Consider the following 18,536-nt stretch of genomic DNA (forward strand, 5'->3'; position numbering starts at 1 on the left):
ACTCCTTTTACACCAACATTTACACTGTTACCTTCAGACTCTGAAGACGATAACTTGGTTATCGAAACGCGCGTCTGGCAGTGTAATTGCTGATGTAGCGGTAGTGGAATACGGTTCCGGAAATGTCAGATGTCAGTACTCTTATTCCGTACGCTGTCTAAAAAGTTTAAGGCCTTAACATAAAGATGTCAGTACTCATATTCCGTACGCTGTCTGAAAAGTTTCCGGCCTTAACCTAAAGATGTCAGTACTTATATTTTGTACGCTTATTTTCTTTTTAATAATTGTATAAGTGAGACGTTGTGGAGATTTTTCTAAAAATTGAAAAATAAAAACTAGTATCGAGCTGTTATTGAATATAGACAAAGACAATTCGCCAACACAAGTGACAGAAGAATTAGAGACTGCGAACGAAGAGTCTACGCCACATCATTCACCCTAAAATATACATGAAACTATCGGCATATCTGAAGAACGCAATTTCCACATAAAAGCTCATTTGAATAAAAATTTCCTAGGCCATATTGAGGTGATTTAAGTAAAATGAGTCGATTCATAATTGTAGATGAAACCTAGATCCAGCCCTACACTCCTGAAACGATCTCTTCGATAGCAAAACTTACTTGAGGATCTGAAGATTATTGAGTGCACGTCTTAGAGTAAACAAACGCTAAAAGCGCTATCAGAAACAAAGGAACCCTAATATGGCTATCAAGGTATAGCAGTAGACAGCCTTCATATATTGGTTCAGAACTCTACTGTTGCCTGATGAGATGTAACGTCAATAACAAACTGAATGGATGAACTTTAGTTGACCGGAACAGCAATCCAGGTATAATACAATCCAAAAGATTCAGTAACTCATCAGCTAAGATCTGAGGAACATCTCGAGATGTCCAGAAACGACATTAAACTGTTGGTCGGTCTTCTGAAAGGTCGCTGACCTGTTAAATACCATCTTAAGTTATCGCAGAGGACGACAGCTGCAGATTCAGAGCAAGCGATATGGAATCTATTTTATAATTGTCCTGCCCATTTCAGTAAAATAAATATGAAGTAGTTTTACTAACTTGTACGTGCTTTTACGACGGTCGTTTCGCTTTCTAAATCGTTGGAAATAGCTCGAATTTCAAAAGTGTATTCGACACCAGGCATTAAATCGTTTATCAACATTCGAATAGGACCAGTTCCATTTTGAGTTTGATTGATATTTTGTTTATTCGTATTCGTTGGATTGATAGATTCACGCCATTTGACAATGTAAACATCGACTCTACCATCCGGTCTAGGCCATACCAATGTTACATTGTTCGAATCCACTACAGGATTAATATTCGACACTGGATTTGGTCCTGAAAGATAAAATTATTCGTGAAGACTCCAGTATATCCCAACATCATCTAATTACTTACTGACTGTATAATTTAATTGTTGCGGTTCGTTACTTTCCAAACCGTAACTCACTGTATTCACTTGGATTGTGTACCGTTCTCCTGGTGTCATGTCGGCCACTTCGGCTTCGGTATTTTGGACGGCAGGCAGTCTGACCCATTGGTTATCACTTTCGGTCCTATAACGTATCGCGTATTCGGATATTAAGGAATCTGTCGGAGCTGACCATTGAACGATCACCGAATTAGTTGTCGTATTCGTATTTTCGATAGACATGTTCCTGGGAGGTCTCGGAACTGAAAACATTAAATTATAGGTTATAGTACTGAATCTAACAAAAAACAATTGTATTAGGAAGGAAGGAAAATCTAAAACTTTATGGGAAGACCAGAAGTATAAATATTTGCAAACGAGAAATATGCCCAATTCAGTTTGGGAAGAAATTAGGGACTCTTAGATCCAATATAAAAAGATACCAGCCGGTTTGGGAATGCCAAAAAAAGTTACATCATCTGGACACAAATAAAGTTACCCTCTAAAGGGTTCCACGACACACTGGGGTGGAGGAAAATGAAATAGCAGACTGAATTGCTAAGTTACAAAACCCTTCTATAGAATCGATTACAGGACTAAAGAGAAAATACTAGAAAAGAGATAGATAAGAAAAAATCTGTTACTGGGTTAAAACAGACAAAGATACTCTTGGAAGTCAATATCAGAAGGTCATTTCAGCCTCGATAGACACATGAAGACTGTGCACTACCTGGGGGTTCGAAATGGAAAGATCTTTGGAAGTTAGAGCCATACTCGAAAAATTGACGCTCAGATTTGGAAATACTGCAGTAAAATACTTACATACAGGTTGAAAATATTCATGCGGTTCACTTTTCAAACCGTGTGATATTGCAAACACTTTAACCAGATACCCAGCACCCGGATAAAGATGACTCAATATAATCTTTGATTCGTAGCTCGTTCTAATATTTCTTTCGTGCGTATCGTTTCTTATCCATTGAATTTCGAATTTATCTTGTTTTGAATTGACATCAGATTTCCAGCTGATGTTAAGACCGTCGATCATCGGTCTAAGATCTTCTATAACAGGTGCGCTAGGTTTGGTCGCCACATAAAGTGATTCTTCTGTTGACTATAAAATTTTATTACAAAATTATATTATTTAAACGATGAAATCACTTACCAGTTGATCTTTAGAGACAGTTTGAATTGTCAATGAATAATTTCTACCGGGCAATAAAGCTTCCAGACTTATTTCCGTTTGATTTGTAGTAATGGTGTTACTATCGCCCGTTGTACTTTCTGCTTCATGATACGATACCAAATATCCTTCTTGTGTACTAGCCGGATCGGGACTCCAGAAGATACTAACCGTACCAGTTTTTGGATCGGTAGTTGTTCGTAAATATTTCACTGGTAGTGGTTCTAAATGCATTAATGAAAATTGTTGAATTGTAAAAAGAAAATCAATTTCGGTAATACTCACTTAACGTCACCTCACTGCTGACCGGCCACGATGTCACTTTGCCTGATACTGTTTTAACTACAACGGAGTAGGTTTTACCAGGTTCTAAATTATCTTTAAATTCCCAAAATGTCAAGTCTTCTTTCGATCTTGGAACCGGGGGCGGCTTCCGTACGGTTCCCAACGATATTTGATACTTGTCGAATTCACTTAATTGAAAGAACAAAATTAATGAGTTAAAAAAAACGAGAGCACGTTGAGCTTACAGTTTTTGAAGAAATTAATTTGTTATTGACCTCCCACTCCTTTCGAAGAATTCAATAAAACCCTAGTTTTTTTACTAAAACATCCTCTATATACTACATTCTACAACTGAAGTGTAAAATCAAAGTAAATTTTGTAAAACTTGTTGCTGGCAAGATTTTCTAATATATTTTTATGTTATCTTTAATAAATTCCTTCTATTTCAAGTAAATTTCCGTGTAAATACGTATTTTCCATTAATTTAGGAAACATAGCGACTTAAACAGAACAGATTCCTGTTTGGTTATATTAAAAAAAAATAGTATATAAATTCAGTTTTTTTAGCTCCTTTTTATTCAAATTTCTTCTACCTACTGGTTCCTTATTTAATAATTTCCATCTGTGTTTGATTTTATACTCCAATTGTAGAATGTAGATAGAGAACGTTTTAGCAACGAATCTAGGGTTTTATCGATTTCTTCGAGTGGGAAGCCGATAACAAATTAAATTCTTCAAAAACTGGATGGTTAGAATGAATAAATCAGAAGTGACTACTAGGCCACAATAAGTGAACTAAGTGATATTTGAAAATGTTGGTTTCCGAACATTCAGATCATGATCTGTTTAACCCGATCATAGTTTAGGAAACATACACTTCGAATAATTAGATTTCTTACCTTTTCCCACTAGGAGGATCCCAATGTACGACAAACGAATGGGATGTAATCTTATCCCTGTCGAAGTAAATTCTTTGTGGTTTTAAAGGCACTGTCCTATACTGAGCAGTGGTAGGTGTGGAAATTTCATCTTCTGACATAGTTTGTACGGAAATATTATAAGCTCTACCCGGTATTAATCCTTTAAAAGCCGCCTGGGCAGGTCCAGGAGGTTCTCCTTCTTTTTCTACATAAAGAACACTATCGTTCGCATCTGGTGGATCTATGGATACTTTGTAGTGGGAATAAATAGCTGCCGGATAAGGGGGTTGCCATAAAACTAGTAAGGTAGTTTCGTTCCTGAACCATACTATGAATTTTCCCGGTGTGTTAGGTTCTGTGAAAATTAACTATATAAATACCAGAAGATTTTAGTTTATTTAATCACAAGAAAAAGAAGAAATTTCTTGAAATATGTAATTAGAACCCACGAATATAATAACAGTAAGATATGTATTCACAACAGATATAAAATTTTTCACGATCTAAGAAAGTAATTAGCCTCCAACCAACGCATTTGTCTGTGTAAGTTCATTTCGATCCAAAGTTCGATAATTTCTTTTAGAATGCGTACCAAACAGCAAACGCAAAATTAAGTGTTTACTTAAAGTTAGTAGAGCAAGGTCACGAAAAATATTTTTCATTGAAAGAGACTTCAGGTTTAACGAGATTTCCTGAAAGTGCAGTTTGGAAAATTGTTAGTAAATCGAGAGCTCCTGAAAAACCACAAAGTATACAAGACAACGCGATTTACCATTTATACTAATTAAAATTATAAGTCCTTGCAAATTATTTGTTAATTCCAAGTTGCTTAATCTCATTCTCAGTCGACAGAATATATTTAAATTGGTAATTTCTCGATTATACGTCAAATCGTTATGGTATTTAGCTTTCTATGAAGTGAAAATTGATGTGTAAATATTTAAATAAGCAGTGCTTATATAAAAAAAATCAAATCGGGATTTGTATGTCAAGCAATTAGTAAGATACTAGAATGTGTTTTAAACAAATTTACCTCGTCAGAAACATAGAGGTAAGTCGAGTAAGTTCGTAAACTACTTAAAAGATAACCTCAACCTCCGACTAAAAATACCCAGAGGACCTGGAACAAACAGGACAATACTTTACAAAAATGATACAAGAAGCACCCTGGGACACCACATAAATCCACAAACGAACCACTACACATTTACCAACTCATCACTGAAAAACGAAGAGCCAGAAAAACATGGCAAAGAACCAGAAACTAGGGAACTAAAAACAGCACTTCGTGAGGCACAAAACGATTCAATCGAGTACTACTCGACCAATTTATCCATAATTTATCAAACTCTATGGAAGGCTACAAAAAAACTAAAAAGATCTCAAGCACCAGTGCGCAAACCAAACGCAGAGTGGGTTCGATCAGAGGCTGATACATTCGCTGCCCATCTGAAGAAATAGATAAGACAAAGCACCTGGATATGACCTTATCAAAGGACAAGTTCTGAAACAATCACCACGTAAAGCTGTTGTCCTTTTAACAACAATAATCAATCGTATCCTATGATTATCTTTCCAAAAGTTTGGAAGTATGCAGAGATTATGCATACTATCAGTCACCTACTAAAAAGGATAAACACGGATCATTATCTCATGGACATACCACCTAATCATCAATTTGGATAGTTCAAAGGTTAATAAATCAAATCTCCAAGAGTCTTGAAGACAAAAAGTATTGCAACGCGGTATTCCAAGACATCTTTCAGGTCTTAGATAAGGTGTGCCACAGAAATCTAATTTCTTTCCTATTAAATCTGGAGTCAGATCTACCAGTAACTAACAACAATGAAATGGCTGATGATATAGAAGTTTTAGCTACAAACGACGATCCATTAACCTCTTCTGAAGATTTACAAAATTATATCGACAAATTACCTTCACCATGCGTCATAATATATGCCCTCCAGTAACTATGAACAACATACGAAGCAAATGAAACTAAATACCTTGGCCTTCATCTAGATCAGCGACTTACCACGAAAAAAACACTAAAAGAAGAATAACTCTGGGGATGCGCTAAACCTACTGGGATCAATATAATACGAAAGTTTCAATCCATAACATTAAAAAAACCTGGCCGGATGCTCCTTGGTACGTCAGTAATCATACCCTCCACGTGTAATCAACAGATGGCATACCAAGATAACGAGCTAATAGAAGAACAATCCACGCACGAGAAGACTACGTAAAACTTGGCCCAAAGATCTACTACAACTTTGAAAAATAGTATATAAGGAGTAGCATGAATTCATAATTGTTATAAATAAAATTTACTCACTTGTAGTGAAATTTCTGGAAGTGTATGCGACGCTTTCTTTGTTTTCGAAAACTGTGAACGCTTGTACTTGATACGTAGCTCCTGGTACGAGATCCTTTAAAACGTACATGTTGTTATCTACGTTATCGATGATAATAGGTTGTTGTTTTTGTTCCGAAATGTGAACTAGAGGATTTATCTTGAGTTTAAAACTAGTGAAGCTCCCCTGGGTAGGAGATTCCCATGATATAATGGCGGTTTTTCCACTTCTAACGTCTACCGATAGGCCGGAAGGTGGATCAGGTACTAAAATAAAATATTTAGAAATCATCTAATTGTACAAGTTTTTCTCGTTCGACTAAAAACCATCAATGGACCCCATTCCAGCTGTGAGTTTTTAGAAGACGTTTCCACGGCTCGTATCTCCTCTTCGTTCCATGGAAATTGTTTCCTACGCATGAATTTTTTGATATTCGAAAACAGTCAGAAGTCAGTGCAACCAAAGTTTGCGTTTAGTTGATGAAATTAATTTTTTTCTTGTATCAACCACGAATTTTTAAGTCTAGTTGATCCAAAATATTGATATAATACTACGCGTTTAATTTTTTTACCATTGTAGGAAAAAAGTCTTGTTGCAACTAATGCCAACAACCTCTTGCATGTTTTCTGAACCCCAATTCACTTTTGGAGCCGAAGTAGCACGACTCTTTAGCCTCTTGATCTGATTCCAAGATCATATGGTAGCCTCAAGTTCTATAAACACAATTTTCTATTCTATTTGCCTTTGGATGCCCATTTTGAATGATTTTTAAGGTAAATAGAAAATATCCTGTATCGCAAATCCTAGGCTAACTTCATTGCCTGTGTAATCGCTTTAATATCGGTTTTAAAACATTACATTTTAATATATCATATTAAAAAATAAATTAACGTTTAAATAATACAAAATAATGATAATTTAATTGAATTTAAATCAAAGATTAGTTTTAAAAGTATTTAAATACCCTTAATACGTGATTATTTTATGTTTATAATTTGTTCATTTCACAGTCAATTAAAATTCATGTTAAACAACACGAAATTGTTTCTAATATTAGTTATTACTTTGTTGCAAATGATTATTTTTAATAAATACATAGAAATGTTTGTTGTGCTGTAGATAGAAAAAAACTTTACGAAATTATACAAAAAACAATTCCAAGGGCGGCTGTCAGAGCTGTCAAATACTTAAGAACCGAAAAAAATTATAATGACATAATTCAAATGATAATAATAATCATCTATACTAATAAAACCCATAAAAGAACTGTTGGACCTTGAACTCGCGTATGTAGTCACAAGGTGGGCAACCATTGCAAAAAACGGCTCGTTTTTGAGGGTTTAATCCAAGGTGGTGCCTAGGGATGGATGGTATATGAGCTCTAATCAGGTACCGCGAAAGATGCTTAATAATAAGGTCTTGGTACTACAAACACTGTGGATTCAAAGAAAAACAAAAAAATTCCATCATCTTCTACACGTGGATCCCAAAATAAAATAAAAAAACCACTTGCAGCCTCTGGACGTGCAGAATGGCCATCGGTTGTACGTAGGGTCTTTTGCAGAAGATTTTCCTGTAGTTGAGTCCATACGTACGCTTCTAGTCCTACTGGATCTTCCATCTTTGAACCTAACGATACAATTCGAAGCTTTGAAGACAGCATACAGGCTGAATATCCTCAACGAAGTGTAAGCTGGATCTACTAGCCATACGAAATTGTTGACGCAAACCGCTTGATGATTGTCCAATCATTTTTAATGGGCAGTTAATAATAAGGGCTTGGAACTACGAACACTGTAGATTCAAAGAAAAACAAAAAATTCCATCATCTTCTACACGTGGACCCCAAAATAAAATTAAAGAAAAACACCACCTGTAGCCTCTGGACGTGCAGAATGGCCATCGGTTGTACGTAGGGTCTTTTGCAGAAGATTTTCCTGTAGTTGAGTCGATGCCTACGCTTCTAGTCCTACTGGATCTTCCATCTTTGAACCTAACGATACAATTCGAAGCTTTGAAGACAGCATACAGGCTGAATATCCTCAACGAAGTGTAAGCTGGATCTACTAGCCATACGAAATTGTTGACGCAAACCGCTTGATGATTGTCCAATCATTTTTAATGGGCAGTTAATAATAAGGGCTTGGAACTACTAACACTGTAGATTCAAAGAAAAACAAACAAATTCCATCATCTTCTACACGTGGACCCCAAAATAAAATTAAAGAAAAACACCACCTGCAGCCTCTGGACGTGCAGAATGGCCATCGGTTGTACGTAGGGTCTTTTGCAGAAGATTTTCCTGTAGTTGAGTCGATGCCTACGCTTCTAGTCCTACTGGATCTTCCATCTTTGAACCTAACGATACAATTCGAAGCTTTGAAGACAGCATACAGCTGAATATCCTCAACGAAGTGTAAGCTAGATCTACTAGCCATACGAAATTGTTGACGCAAACCGCCTGATGATTGTCCAATCATTTTTAATGGGCAGTTAATAATAAGGGCTTGAAACTACGAACACTGTGGATTCAAAGAAAAACAAAAAATTCCATCATCTTCTACACGTGGACCCCAAAATAAAATTAAAGAAAAACACCACCTGTAGCCTCTGGACGTGCAGAATGGCCATCGGTTGTACGTAGGGTCTTTTGCAGAAGATCTTCCTGTACGAAGATAGTTGAGTCCATCCAATCATTTTTAATGGGCTTGGAGGCAACTTCAGGATGAATGGTTCGGTTCAAGAAGGCTTCGGCGGAGGAGGCCTCATAATAAGCGAATTTTTCTCAATATGATGGAATGGAACGCCAATCTGCTGAGACAGCAGAGCTGCCATAGAAGCGGCTGAAACGGTGTACTCTAAACTTGTATTAGAGTTTAAAAAATCTTATAAAAACTGGTGACAGATAGGAATCAGCAAATCAACCGAGTGTTAGTAATCATCTGGGAATCTATTATCCAAGATGACTCACGTTTATAAACTTTTAAATCTCAAGTAATCAGATTTATAGCACTTTTTGAATATTTGGTAGTAGACACAACCAAGACAGTAATAAATACGGTTCTTATGCATACCTGTTGTAAAATTGGCAGTCCAAGTTAGCATGTTGTGCGTAGCATTAGAATAATACAACCAGAAGTCATACTTAGTTCCAGGTAGAGCTTGAGAAAATTTAATGACATCTCTAATATCTTTGGAAGCGATGGTGGTATTCGGTGCCGGATGACCGATTGGAGGGAAATAATCTAGTCTATAAACAACGCCATCTTGTCCTAAATTCCCAGGGATATGAATGACCAATTCTGCACCAAAAGTCACCTGAAATTACAAAATAAAGTTTCACTTTCGCGATTCACTCCTTGAAGATGATAAGTTGGTTAACAAAACGCGTCAGATAGTGTAATTGTTAGTATTGGTGTAGTGTTAGTGTAAACAGTGTGTTCATAATGATCTGCAAGTCTCTCTAGTTTCTTTCACATGTTTAATAATATGTATTAGTCGAGAAAATCTTCTCCAAAAACTTCAGAATTGTGAGCAGTATAATTTGTATGGAAGCAAGGTTCAAACAACCATAACCATAACCTTCAATGTTTTCTAAGCTCAACAATGCACTTATGTCTAGTTTCAAAAGTTGTTACGTTGTGTTGAATAGCTTATATTCAAAATAGGTGGAGCACCAAGCCGAGAAACTTTATGTAGTCGACGCCAATGGGTATTCAGGTAGGTAAATTATTCATCGCCTATCAGATCGAGGATAGTAACAAAGAAGGTGTATACGATAAAAAGCATATTTATAACCTTGTTCACTTATATTTAATGGTGTAAAACCGTATAACAAAAAATCCAGCGGCCGATTCTATTACCTACAAATTATAATAAATTTTGTTTTTTAAGAGTATTCAAAAACAAACTGATAAATATATGGAGTAGAAGTTAAGTTAATTGTGAACATAAATTGTATTACAAACTAAAACACGCACAATTTACCAGACTTTAACATAACCACCTACCACAAACATTAGTCCGGTCAATATATATATATATAAAAAAAAATAGTGGTCAAATAACAAATTCCCGGAAAGCGAAATATTAATCGAAAACTAGGATTTACCGATACAAATAAAGTTTTAAAAATCCTCATCGATCCTATGTGTGCTACAAAAGTTATTCGGGGTCAAAGGTCAAAATTTTAAATTGGATTTTTCTCGAAAACGGTAAGTTTCATCAAAAAAAACCTCAAACCAAAGTTGTATATCTTAAAATTCTCTACAAAAATGGTCTCCGTGATTTTTTTCTAAGAGTTACCATTCCTAAGAGTTAAGTTTCCGATAAATTCCACTTCGTTTAAGTTTCTTTGCATTCAGAAGACGAATCACAGATCTTATTTCCCAAGCGGCGACATTTTCAATTAAGACTGATATCACAAAGAAGCACTACACGTCATCAGCAGCAATTTGAAAATGGCGTACAACGATCGCAGTGCTGACGGTGATATAAATAAAAACGAAACTTTCATTGTGTACATACCTCGTACCTAATAGCTAATTAAAGATGTTTAAAATTAGCGAGAATTGATTAACTTATAGCAATGACTTGTTTAAATATTTTCTTATACAAAAATCACTATTGTATATGTTATATTTAATAATAAATTATAACTAACTTTGACTGGACTATTGAACTACATGTACGACCTAGTCAATGTTTTCCGGTTCCATTTTAGTAATTTTGACAGAACAGTTTTCCAATCCCATAAGAAATTGAAAATTAATCAACATTGTTAAATTGATATTACCTATAATTCCGATTCTTCGTTTAATTTTGCATATACATATTAAGAATAAAAATGATCCAGAATTAGATACAATTGAAATCAAAATATTTTTATATTACATACTATTTTTAAAGTTTGGCAACGTTGTTTAAATATGACCTCGTCTCGATGTATAATTTTTAGTATGAGACTTTACCTGTAGTTTAAAGTTATTTAATCATATATTGCCCGTCCTCTAATAATGAGGTAACATGACAAATGTTTTTTATTATAAGTTTCATTTGGTTTCTTTTATTTCGAGAAACAAAACAACAATGGTTAAAATTTAAAGCATTTCTAAAAATGACGTTGTCAGCAAAAGGTATGGAATGAAAGGTTAAGAATTGTACTCAAATATTTTATTGTTCTTAATAGTTTTGTCGTGACTAATTCACTTACTTAATTTTGCATTAGTAAAATTAGGAAATAGTTATTTAAGTTGTTTCGAAAGTATAAATTAGATGAAACGAAATTACAAAAAATAAAATACACTATTACACAACATGATTTTTAACTTGTTGAAATATACAGAATGTAAAAATCAAAGGAAATAAGTTCATATTCACGGAAAATTCACATACAAAGACAAAATTCTCGTATGAAATTATGACATATGTCAGAATAAAGGCACGAAGGAGCGTTGTATTCCACTCATAGAGATATTACATATAGAGTAGGGTGATTCATATATTGCTACCTTTGTCTATTGAAATATTTACCGTGATCGGCGAATTGGTTAAATAAAAGTTATGCAAGCGCTGTACTCAACGAATGAGATGAAGAAGAAAACATTTTGTATTATTCACAAGACGGCTAACTTATAAACATATCTACTATATTTGTAATGTCTTGATTCAATCCTGACAACGCCTTACTACTCACATATTTGATGACTCGCGAAAAATTGACTGAACTAGAAATTTTTAACGCATTTACTATATAGCCCGGATATTAATCAAATTTATTTAGATAAAATTGCCCAATAAAAAGGAAATATTGCCAAAATAGACATATGAATCTATTTTGATTGGTTGACGAACCAAATTGTACATACGTATCCGCATGTACAATAGATTCCTTCGAATGTATAGGGGTAGTATAATAAATATTATTTGCATACGGGGCCGTTTTCGCGAGGCGTGTTTTTGATTGCTCCTTATATAAACAGCTTCTGCAATTAAATTGTAAATGAGAGAAGTATAATGTGTTTATTTAGAACAAATTAAAAATAGTTTCACGAACCAAAAGCTTTCAAATTTATTTATAGAGCAGTCTATAAATTGGTTAACTTATATTTTTCAATTGAAAACGCAGACATAATGGGCAATAAAAGTTTTATGGCTTCGACTGTACGATGTATCTCGGTATAATGAACAACTGTGAAACAAATTTATTTTATTAAAAAAACAAATGAACCATCTTACCTTTAACAAATTGTAAGTCTCGGAAAGTTATTTATACAGGGTTGGCCAAAATAAAATTAAGGTCAAAATTACATGAAAAGAACTTTGAATACGATCGTTCACATCTACTATGTTAGTTGAATATTTTGTATGTTAATATTAAATAGATGAAACATGGGTTCAAATAAAAGACTATTTTAAAAAGCAGGTACTTATATATTTCCTGAAAAGACGGAAGCTGAAAGCCCCGCACATATGTAAACCTCGAGTCCTTTTGATTCCCACAGTCGAGTTCATCCGCTCAGCCAGCACTCGAAGTTCATATTTCCGCATATAAATATAGAACGTTTGATGGGGGAGGTTCATTACGAATTTGTAGTAGTCTAGCCAGACGATGCAGTTTCGAAATCAATATAAGGATGAATGCCAGATTTTTTTATCAGTATAACATCTTTTATTAATATATAGAGGTGTACTGAAGTCTGGAATTCAATTACTTTTATTTAATCATTAATTTGAAAAATACAAAAATATGTATTGATTTTTTTTCGACAAAGTTGTTGCCAATAAAACAGATTTTTTTCTGTTCGATCTTCGTCAATAGTCAATGTCGTATGACCGTCCACTGAAAACCTTTTTATTTTAATTTTTCTACGGTTAGGTTATTAGAAAATAGAAATCAAACATGAGATCGATCGTTTAGTCCCAATTAACCCTGTGAGATCTAAAAACGTGATGTGATTTATACTTTTTGAACCAAGACGAATTTTTGCAAATCCATACTTGTAAGTTTTAAAATGGGTAAAAACAAGGTTCCAATGTGAAAAAATATGCGTCCTCCAGGAGTAAACGATCAGGGGGGACTCGAAAAACCACAACCGCTGAAGATAAACGATCAGAAAATGTGATAAACGACTCACTGATCCAGAGATAGCAAATCAGATCATTGAATCTAGGGATCTGCTTCTACAGTGAAAAAAAAATGAGAGAAAATTTTTTGGAAGGGAGGCAGTGGTAAACCTCTTTCAAGACCTTAGAATAAAACCAAAAGATTTCAGTGGGCTAAAGAACATGAAAATTGGACGCACGAAGAGTGGGAAAAAGTTTTATGAAATGATGAGTCGAAGTTTGAGATTTTGGGTCTAGAAGAAAAGTGTTCAAATGAAGAATCGACTGTAAAATTCGGTGGAAGCTGAGTGATGGTTTGGGGATGTTTTGGAGCCAAGGGATTTTAAACAAAGGCTATAAAATAATATTAAATACAACCCCAAACATTTCTCGAAGCTGTGCAAAGAGTATTTAAAAGAATTGGAGAGGAAGAATGTACTGAGATTTGGTCGCCAAAGTCGCCCGATCTGAACCTGATTGAGTTATCGTGGGACAAGTTGGACAGGGAAGTCAAAAAGTAGTAAAATCTTTGGAATATCTTGAAACACAAATGGAACCAAATAGACGAGGATTATTTTTCGAAATTATTGCAGAAAATGCCTAAATTGTGCACCAAAATAACAATAGCTAGTTTAGGTTACGTCTAGTTTTTTGAAAAATTCCAAAATGTATACTTATATTTGGATTTTTTTCCAATTTAGTTTAAGTACCACGTACAGGTTCAGTTTTGGGAATACAAACTTTTTTTTTAGTACATTTGTAAGCATTTTTATATTTTAATTCGAATTTCGCGCTCTAGAAAGGGAATTTTGAAAGGTTAGGTTGTTAACACCGATAGAGACTCGTGACAGACAGATATAAACGCAATAAAAAAATAAAGATCACTTTGAGAAAAAATTTTTTTAATTCATTCTGGTCATCCAAGAAAGAAGTTTACACATTTTAAAGTTTTTTTTAAGGGCTTTAATCAAGCTTTAATCTAAAATAATATTTCTAGATCCTAATTTATTCGTATTGAATTGAATAAAGTTTAAAAAATGGTTTCAATTTAATTGTGTCTCGAAGACCTAATGATAAAATATTTATAAGTTTAATTTTCAGTATTTGAGGGATAATTTAAAAAAACTTTTAATACTTCATTCATTAATTTTTCACTGATTCACGAACGTTAAATACCGAAACAATTTTCAAATTTATGTCTAAACATCGAATACTTAACCTTAAACTTATTTTAGAAATAGAGCAGATGTGAAACAGAAATTTCTAATAATATCATTACATAAATCAACGGAAGTGGGAATACGGCGAAAAGTCACATCGAAATTGACGAAAAACAATATTATACGAGGTATAATAGTTTAATTATTACTCAGGCAGTCGGGTGTTTTCCAAATCATATTTGATAATCTGATAATAAACATTTTCATATATTTTAATTCAAATCCATAATTTTTCATCGACTGCTATCTCTCAGATGCCTATTTCTACTATTTCCTCAACTTTTTTGGTATTGTCGTATAGATTTAGCCGTCATAACCGCCCGAACTAAACCCTATTGAGCTGCTGTGGGACTAATTGAACAGAGAAGTCATAAAGTAGTTATTTTTTCACTTCACATATCCCGAAAAGCGAATGGAACCAAATAGACGACGATTATTTCGATTATATTGATGATTCTTATTTGTTGTGTATCACGGAAACTACAGAGTGGGCAAAAACTTTTAACCGGTAGTGTAGACGGCGATTAGATATAGAAAGACGTCGGATAACGTTGTAAACCGCTTCTTTTAAACTTGTCCCGGTATATCAGTGTTTCATCAGAATTCTTTGTTACTTCATACAGTTCTACAGTACCAAATCTAATCGAATTCATTATGGCTTAACTTTAGGCCACATAATGTTTTTTGTTAGCCTGTCTTCGTCGAAATATTTAAAGAAATTATGTGTTTAGCTTATGCTTGAAGTTCATTTAAATAAAACTAAGAATTTGTCAACTTTTAACTTGGTTTAATTCCTTAATTTTGTGAGGTTATGAATACATTTAAGTCTGTATTGGTGGTTGTTTACAACGTCCTTGTTCTTTGGTTCTGAAAATATTATTCGCCGTGGTGTTTTATTTGTAAAATCGATACCAAAAAATTAAGAAGAAGCTATGTCTGAAAGTCAGCGATGGAACATTGATATACAGTGTTAGAACCTTTCCACATTTGCATGACAAAAAAAACCATACATACTATTGATTTACCAGTAATTTATATCCTCAATTTACTGCATAAATCGAAAAAATACCACACAGACAGTTTAGTTTAACGTTAATTAATTAGTTTTAATTTTGACTGCATAAACCAAGATTTAGTCTACTAAAATCTTTCTCATAGTACCAAGCAGATGTTAAATAAATGTGATAATTTTGAATTTAAGTTTTTTTTGGTCTTTATTATTTAAAAATAAACAAAAGTGTTTACTGACATGTGTTGCAATATTAGATCATTCACCCTTACTCACATTAAATGACGTAATAGCTGAATTACGAACCAGGCAGTTAAAGTTTTGAAAAATGTCACATACAAACATAGTTTTTTCACTTATAATTTCTTCTAATATTATAAAATCTTTTGTTAATATGCACTTTCTGGTAAAATGATGGAACATTTGTCACGCTTTCTTCTATTTAAGAGCATTAAGATCACATTACATACCACAGAGACAGTTAGATTTGGATGAGAAGTCCAAAGAATCAAATTACATGCAATTATTTGTCTATTTACGATATTTGAATTGAAACGTTCATGGTGGCATCGAAAACTGAACTCCCTGTATACGAAAGACTGGACATGATCTATAACGCCCATGTGTAAGAGAGAGAAAACTGCGTCCTTTTCTATTCTCTTCTGTCAAGAACTTAATGGCACCCGCGCTTGCCAGCGGCGTCGGTCTCCCCGTTATGTGGTCTCGCTAATATGAGCAAAACAGTCCATACTTCCATTTGCTTGCGTTGTATTTGGTTGTATTGTGTTGTATTTAATAAAATATCTATAATTTGAATATATGTCCCCATAATCATTACCATTGTTCGATCATTTGAACCTACCACTGCTCCGCGCGCTTCTCTTATTGGAACCGCCATTAATTTCTTAGCTCGAGGCCAGCCCATCGCGGGTCTTTACGATAAACCACAACCTCTTAAGATACGTATCGTATTGATCAGTAAACCTGATCGACATCTCAGAATATGACTTTGAGAACTTTTACAGTGAAAAGGAGATTGAAATAAGCTGGTTTATTTGGAAGGGTGCCATTTTAAAAAGTTGCAGTGGCCTAAAATGAAAGTTTGAGGATTTTGGGTCTAAAAGGGGAGGCTCGGTGATGGTTTGGGAATGTTTTGGAGGAAGGGCGACTGGAGACCTAGTAAAAAGAGATTTTGAACAAAAAACGTACTGGTCGGCAAAATATTTATCCTCAACTCAATGAAGTTGTTGTGGTACAAATTGGACAGGGAAGTCAGAAGCCTATTTACCGAAATTTCCAGAGAGAATATTCAAATTGTGTACCAAAATAATAAAAGCAAAAGGGGGTGACATATGGGATGGTGTCGCGAATGTAACTTGACAACTTCCTGCAATTCCCGATGGTCTCTCGAATTTTCAATGTTTTATGGATAAATGATTTATTTTCATGTATGAGAACTACATTTCCAATGAAGAAAATTTGTTCACGAAATGTTGTCATGTTTTTTTAAAAATTATTCAACAAATTTTTGATATTTAAGGTTGGACAATACATCAAATATGTATTAACAGCTGCGATATGCATAGCTAATAAATTACGCTGTTGATAAATTTTCAACATACCACGTAACAAAATTAGCTGCTTTACACCAAAACTCAGTTCGATGCACGTTTCTTTTCAGTCTCACGAGTAAAGTAAAACCCAACTGAGTTTTGACCAGCAATTTACACAAGCTTGACACCGTGTGCTTTAGTAAGTTTCGTAAACTCAGATTAAAAGTAAGGTTTAGGACATCACGTTGTCAGATCTTGTCATCGAAATAAGCAAGTAATTACACAATACTAAATAATTGCATAGATTTACTATATAAAATTTCAAGTACGGACCTGTTGAGGTATTTTTTCCTATCGGGTCACTTTATTATAGGCATGAATAGATTTTACATAAATACATACTTTCACGAATACTTCATTGACTTACATCGTCCGACTTAAATTTTGTTTTCATAGACAAATATCATTATAATTCAATTTCTGCAGATAATGTGATTAAAATATTCCAAAAGATATTTCGAAAATCGAAAATTATCAACATACAGCTGCAATGATAAATAATAAATAACAAATGGAACGTTTTCTTAAATTATCTAGTTCCCAATATTGAATTATTCATATCACACTCGTATAAATAACTTAAAACTTAACTTAAAATTGTGTGCCAACAATTTGTAATACTTTTTATACTCGTATATTTATTTCTCTTTAATATTTATATCGTTGATTCTAATAATTTATAAAAATAGTTTAAGAATGTAACTTAATACTGTTGATATTGTATATATTTAAAAGTGTTATAAGGTGAACAACATTAATAGCAACATAAAAGTTCAAAAGTTTCATGCATACGTTATAATTCAAAATGTGTGCCATACCTGAAGGAAAGTAATACTAGGAATTAGTAATAAAAATAAAATCCCATCAGTCTTCATAATTAAAAATACGAGTTGGTAATAAACAACACAAATTTAGAAAAAACTACACACAAACTACATAACTGTTTTTCAATTTAACCCTTTGAACTACACATATTAACGGCACCTATTGGTACTACTTTAAGAAAATTTATATCAACATGTTATGAAAATATTGTCTGCCTTTTCGCGTCAACAACTATTTATATTAATTTACACACAACACACAATATTGGAGAGTGTATTTGATTTCCCGTTTCCCCTACCATTCTATTACAAACTCTTGCATTGCTAACGAACACGTCGGCTACTTCGGTACCATACGAAAAGCTTGTCATTACCATAGGCGTAACATTTGAATGGCAAAAAGATATTTTTTTTTAATAATTCAAAGAAAAAAATATATCCATCAATGGGATGTTGGAAACAAAACAAAAGAAAAAAATAGAATGTTTGTAATACAAAAAGAAGAACAAAGTATGGATAGAGAAAAGCAAAAAGGAAACTCAAAATTTGAATTATAATGGTAATTAGAAAAAATAAATAAGTTATAGGAAATAATC

The 18,536-nt window shown here is 33.7% G+C and overlaps 1 protein-coding gene across 2 annotated transcripts in view; it reads right to left on the reverse strand.

Annotated features, from left to right (window-relative positions):
- The window catches only part of LOC130900625 (tyrosine-protein phosphatase 10D), a 28,879-nt gene extending 10,592 nt beyond the window's left edge, over positions 1-18,287 (reverse strand). Inside the window, exons 1-9 of one of the 2 annotated variants that reach the window (XM_057811349.1) lie at positions 17,935-18,287; positions 9,245-9,488; positions 6,152-6,436; positions 3,793-4,168; positions 2,894-3,081; positions 2,591-2,832; positions 2,248-2,539; positions 1,413-1,688; positions 1,071-1,352 (exon numbers count right to left, since the gene is read on the reverse strand). In XM_057811349.1, the coding sequence (XP_057667332.1) occupies positions 1,071-1,352; positions 1,413-1,688; positions 2,248-2,539; positions 2,591-2,832; positions 2,894-3,081; positions 3,793-4,168; positions 6,152-6,436; positions 9,245-9,488; positions 17,935-17,991 (2,242 nt within the window). In that variant the 5' untranslated portion in view covers positions 17,992-18,287. The remainder of the gene's footprint in view (positions 1-1,070; positions 1,353-1,412; positions 1,689-2,247; positions 2,540-2,590; positions 2,833-2,893; positions 3,082-3,792; positions 4,169-6,151; positions 6,437-9,244; positions 9,489-17,934) is intronic. The other variant, XM_057811348.1, reaches the window with a different exon arrangement.
- Between the last annotated feature and the right edge of the window lie 249 nt (positions 18,288-18,536).

This window comes from Diorhabda carinulata, chromosome X (assembly GCF_026250575.1).
Source record: "Diorhabda carinulata isolate Delta chromosome X, icDioCari1.1, whole genome shotgun sequence".
NCBI lineage: Eukaryota > Metazoa > Arthropoda > Insecta > Coleoptera > Chrysomelidae > Diorhabda > Diorhabda carinulata.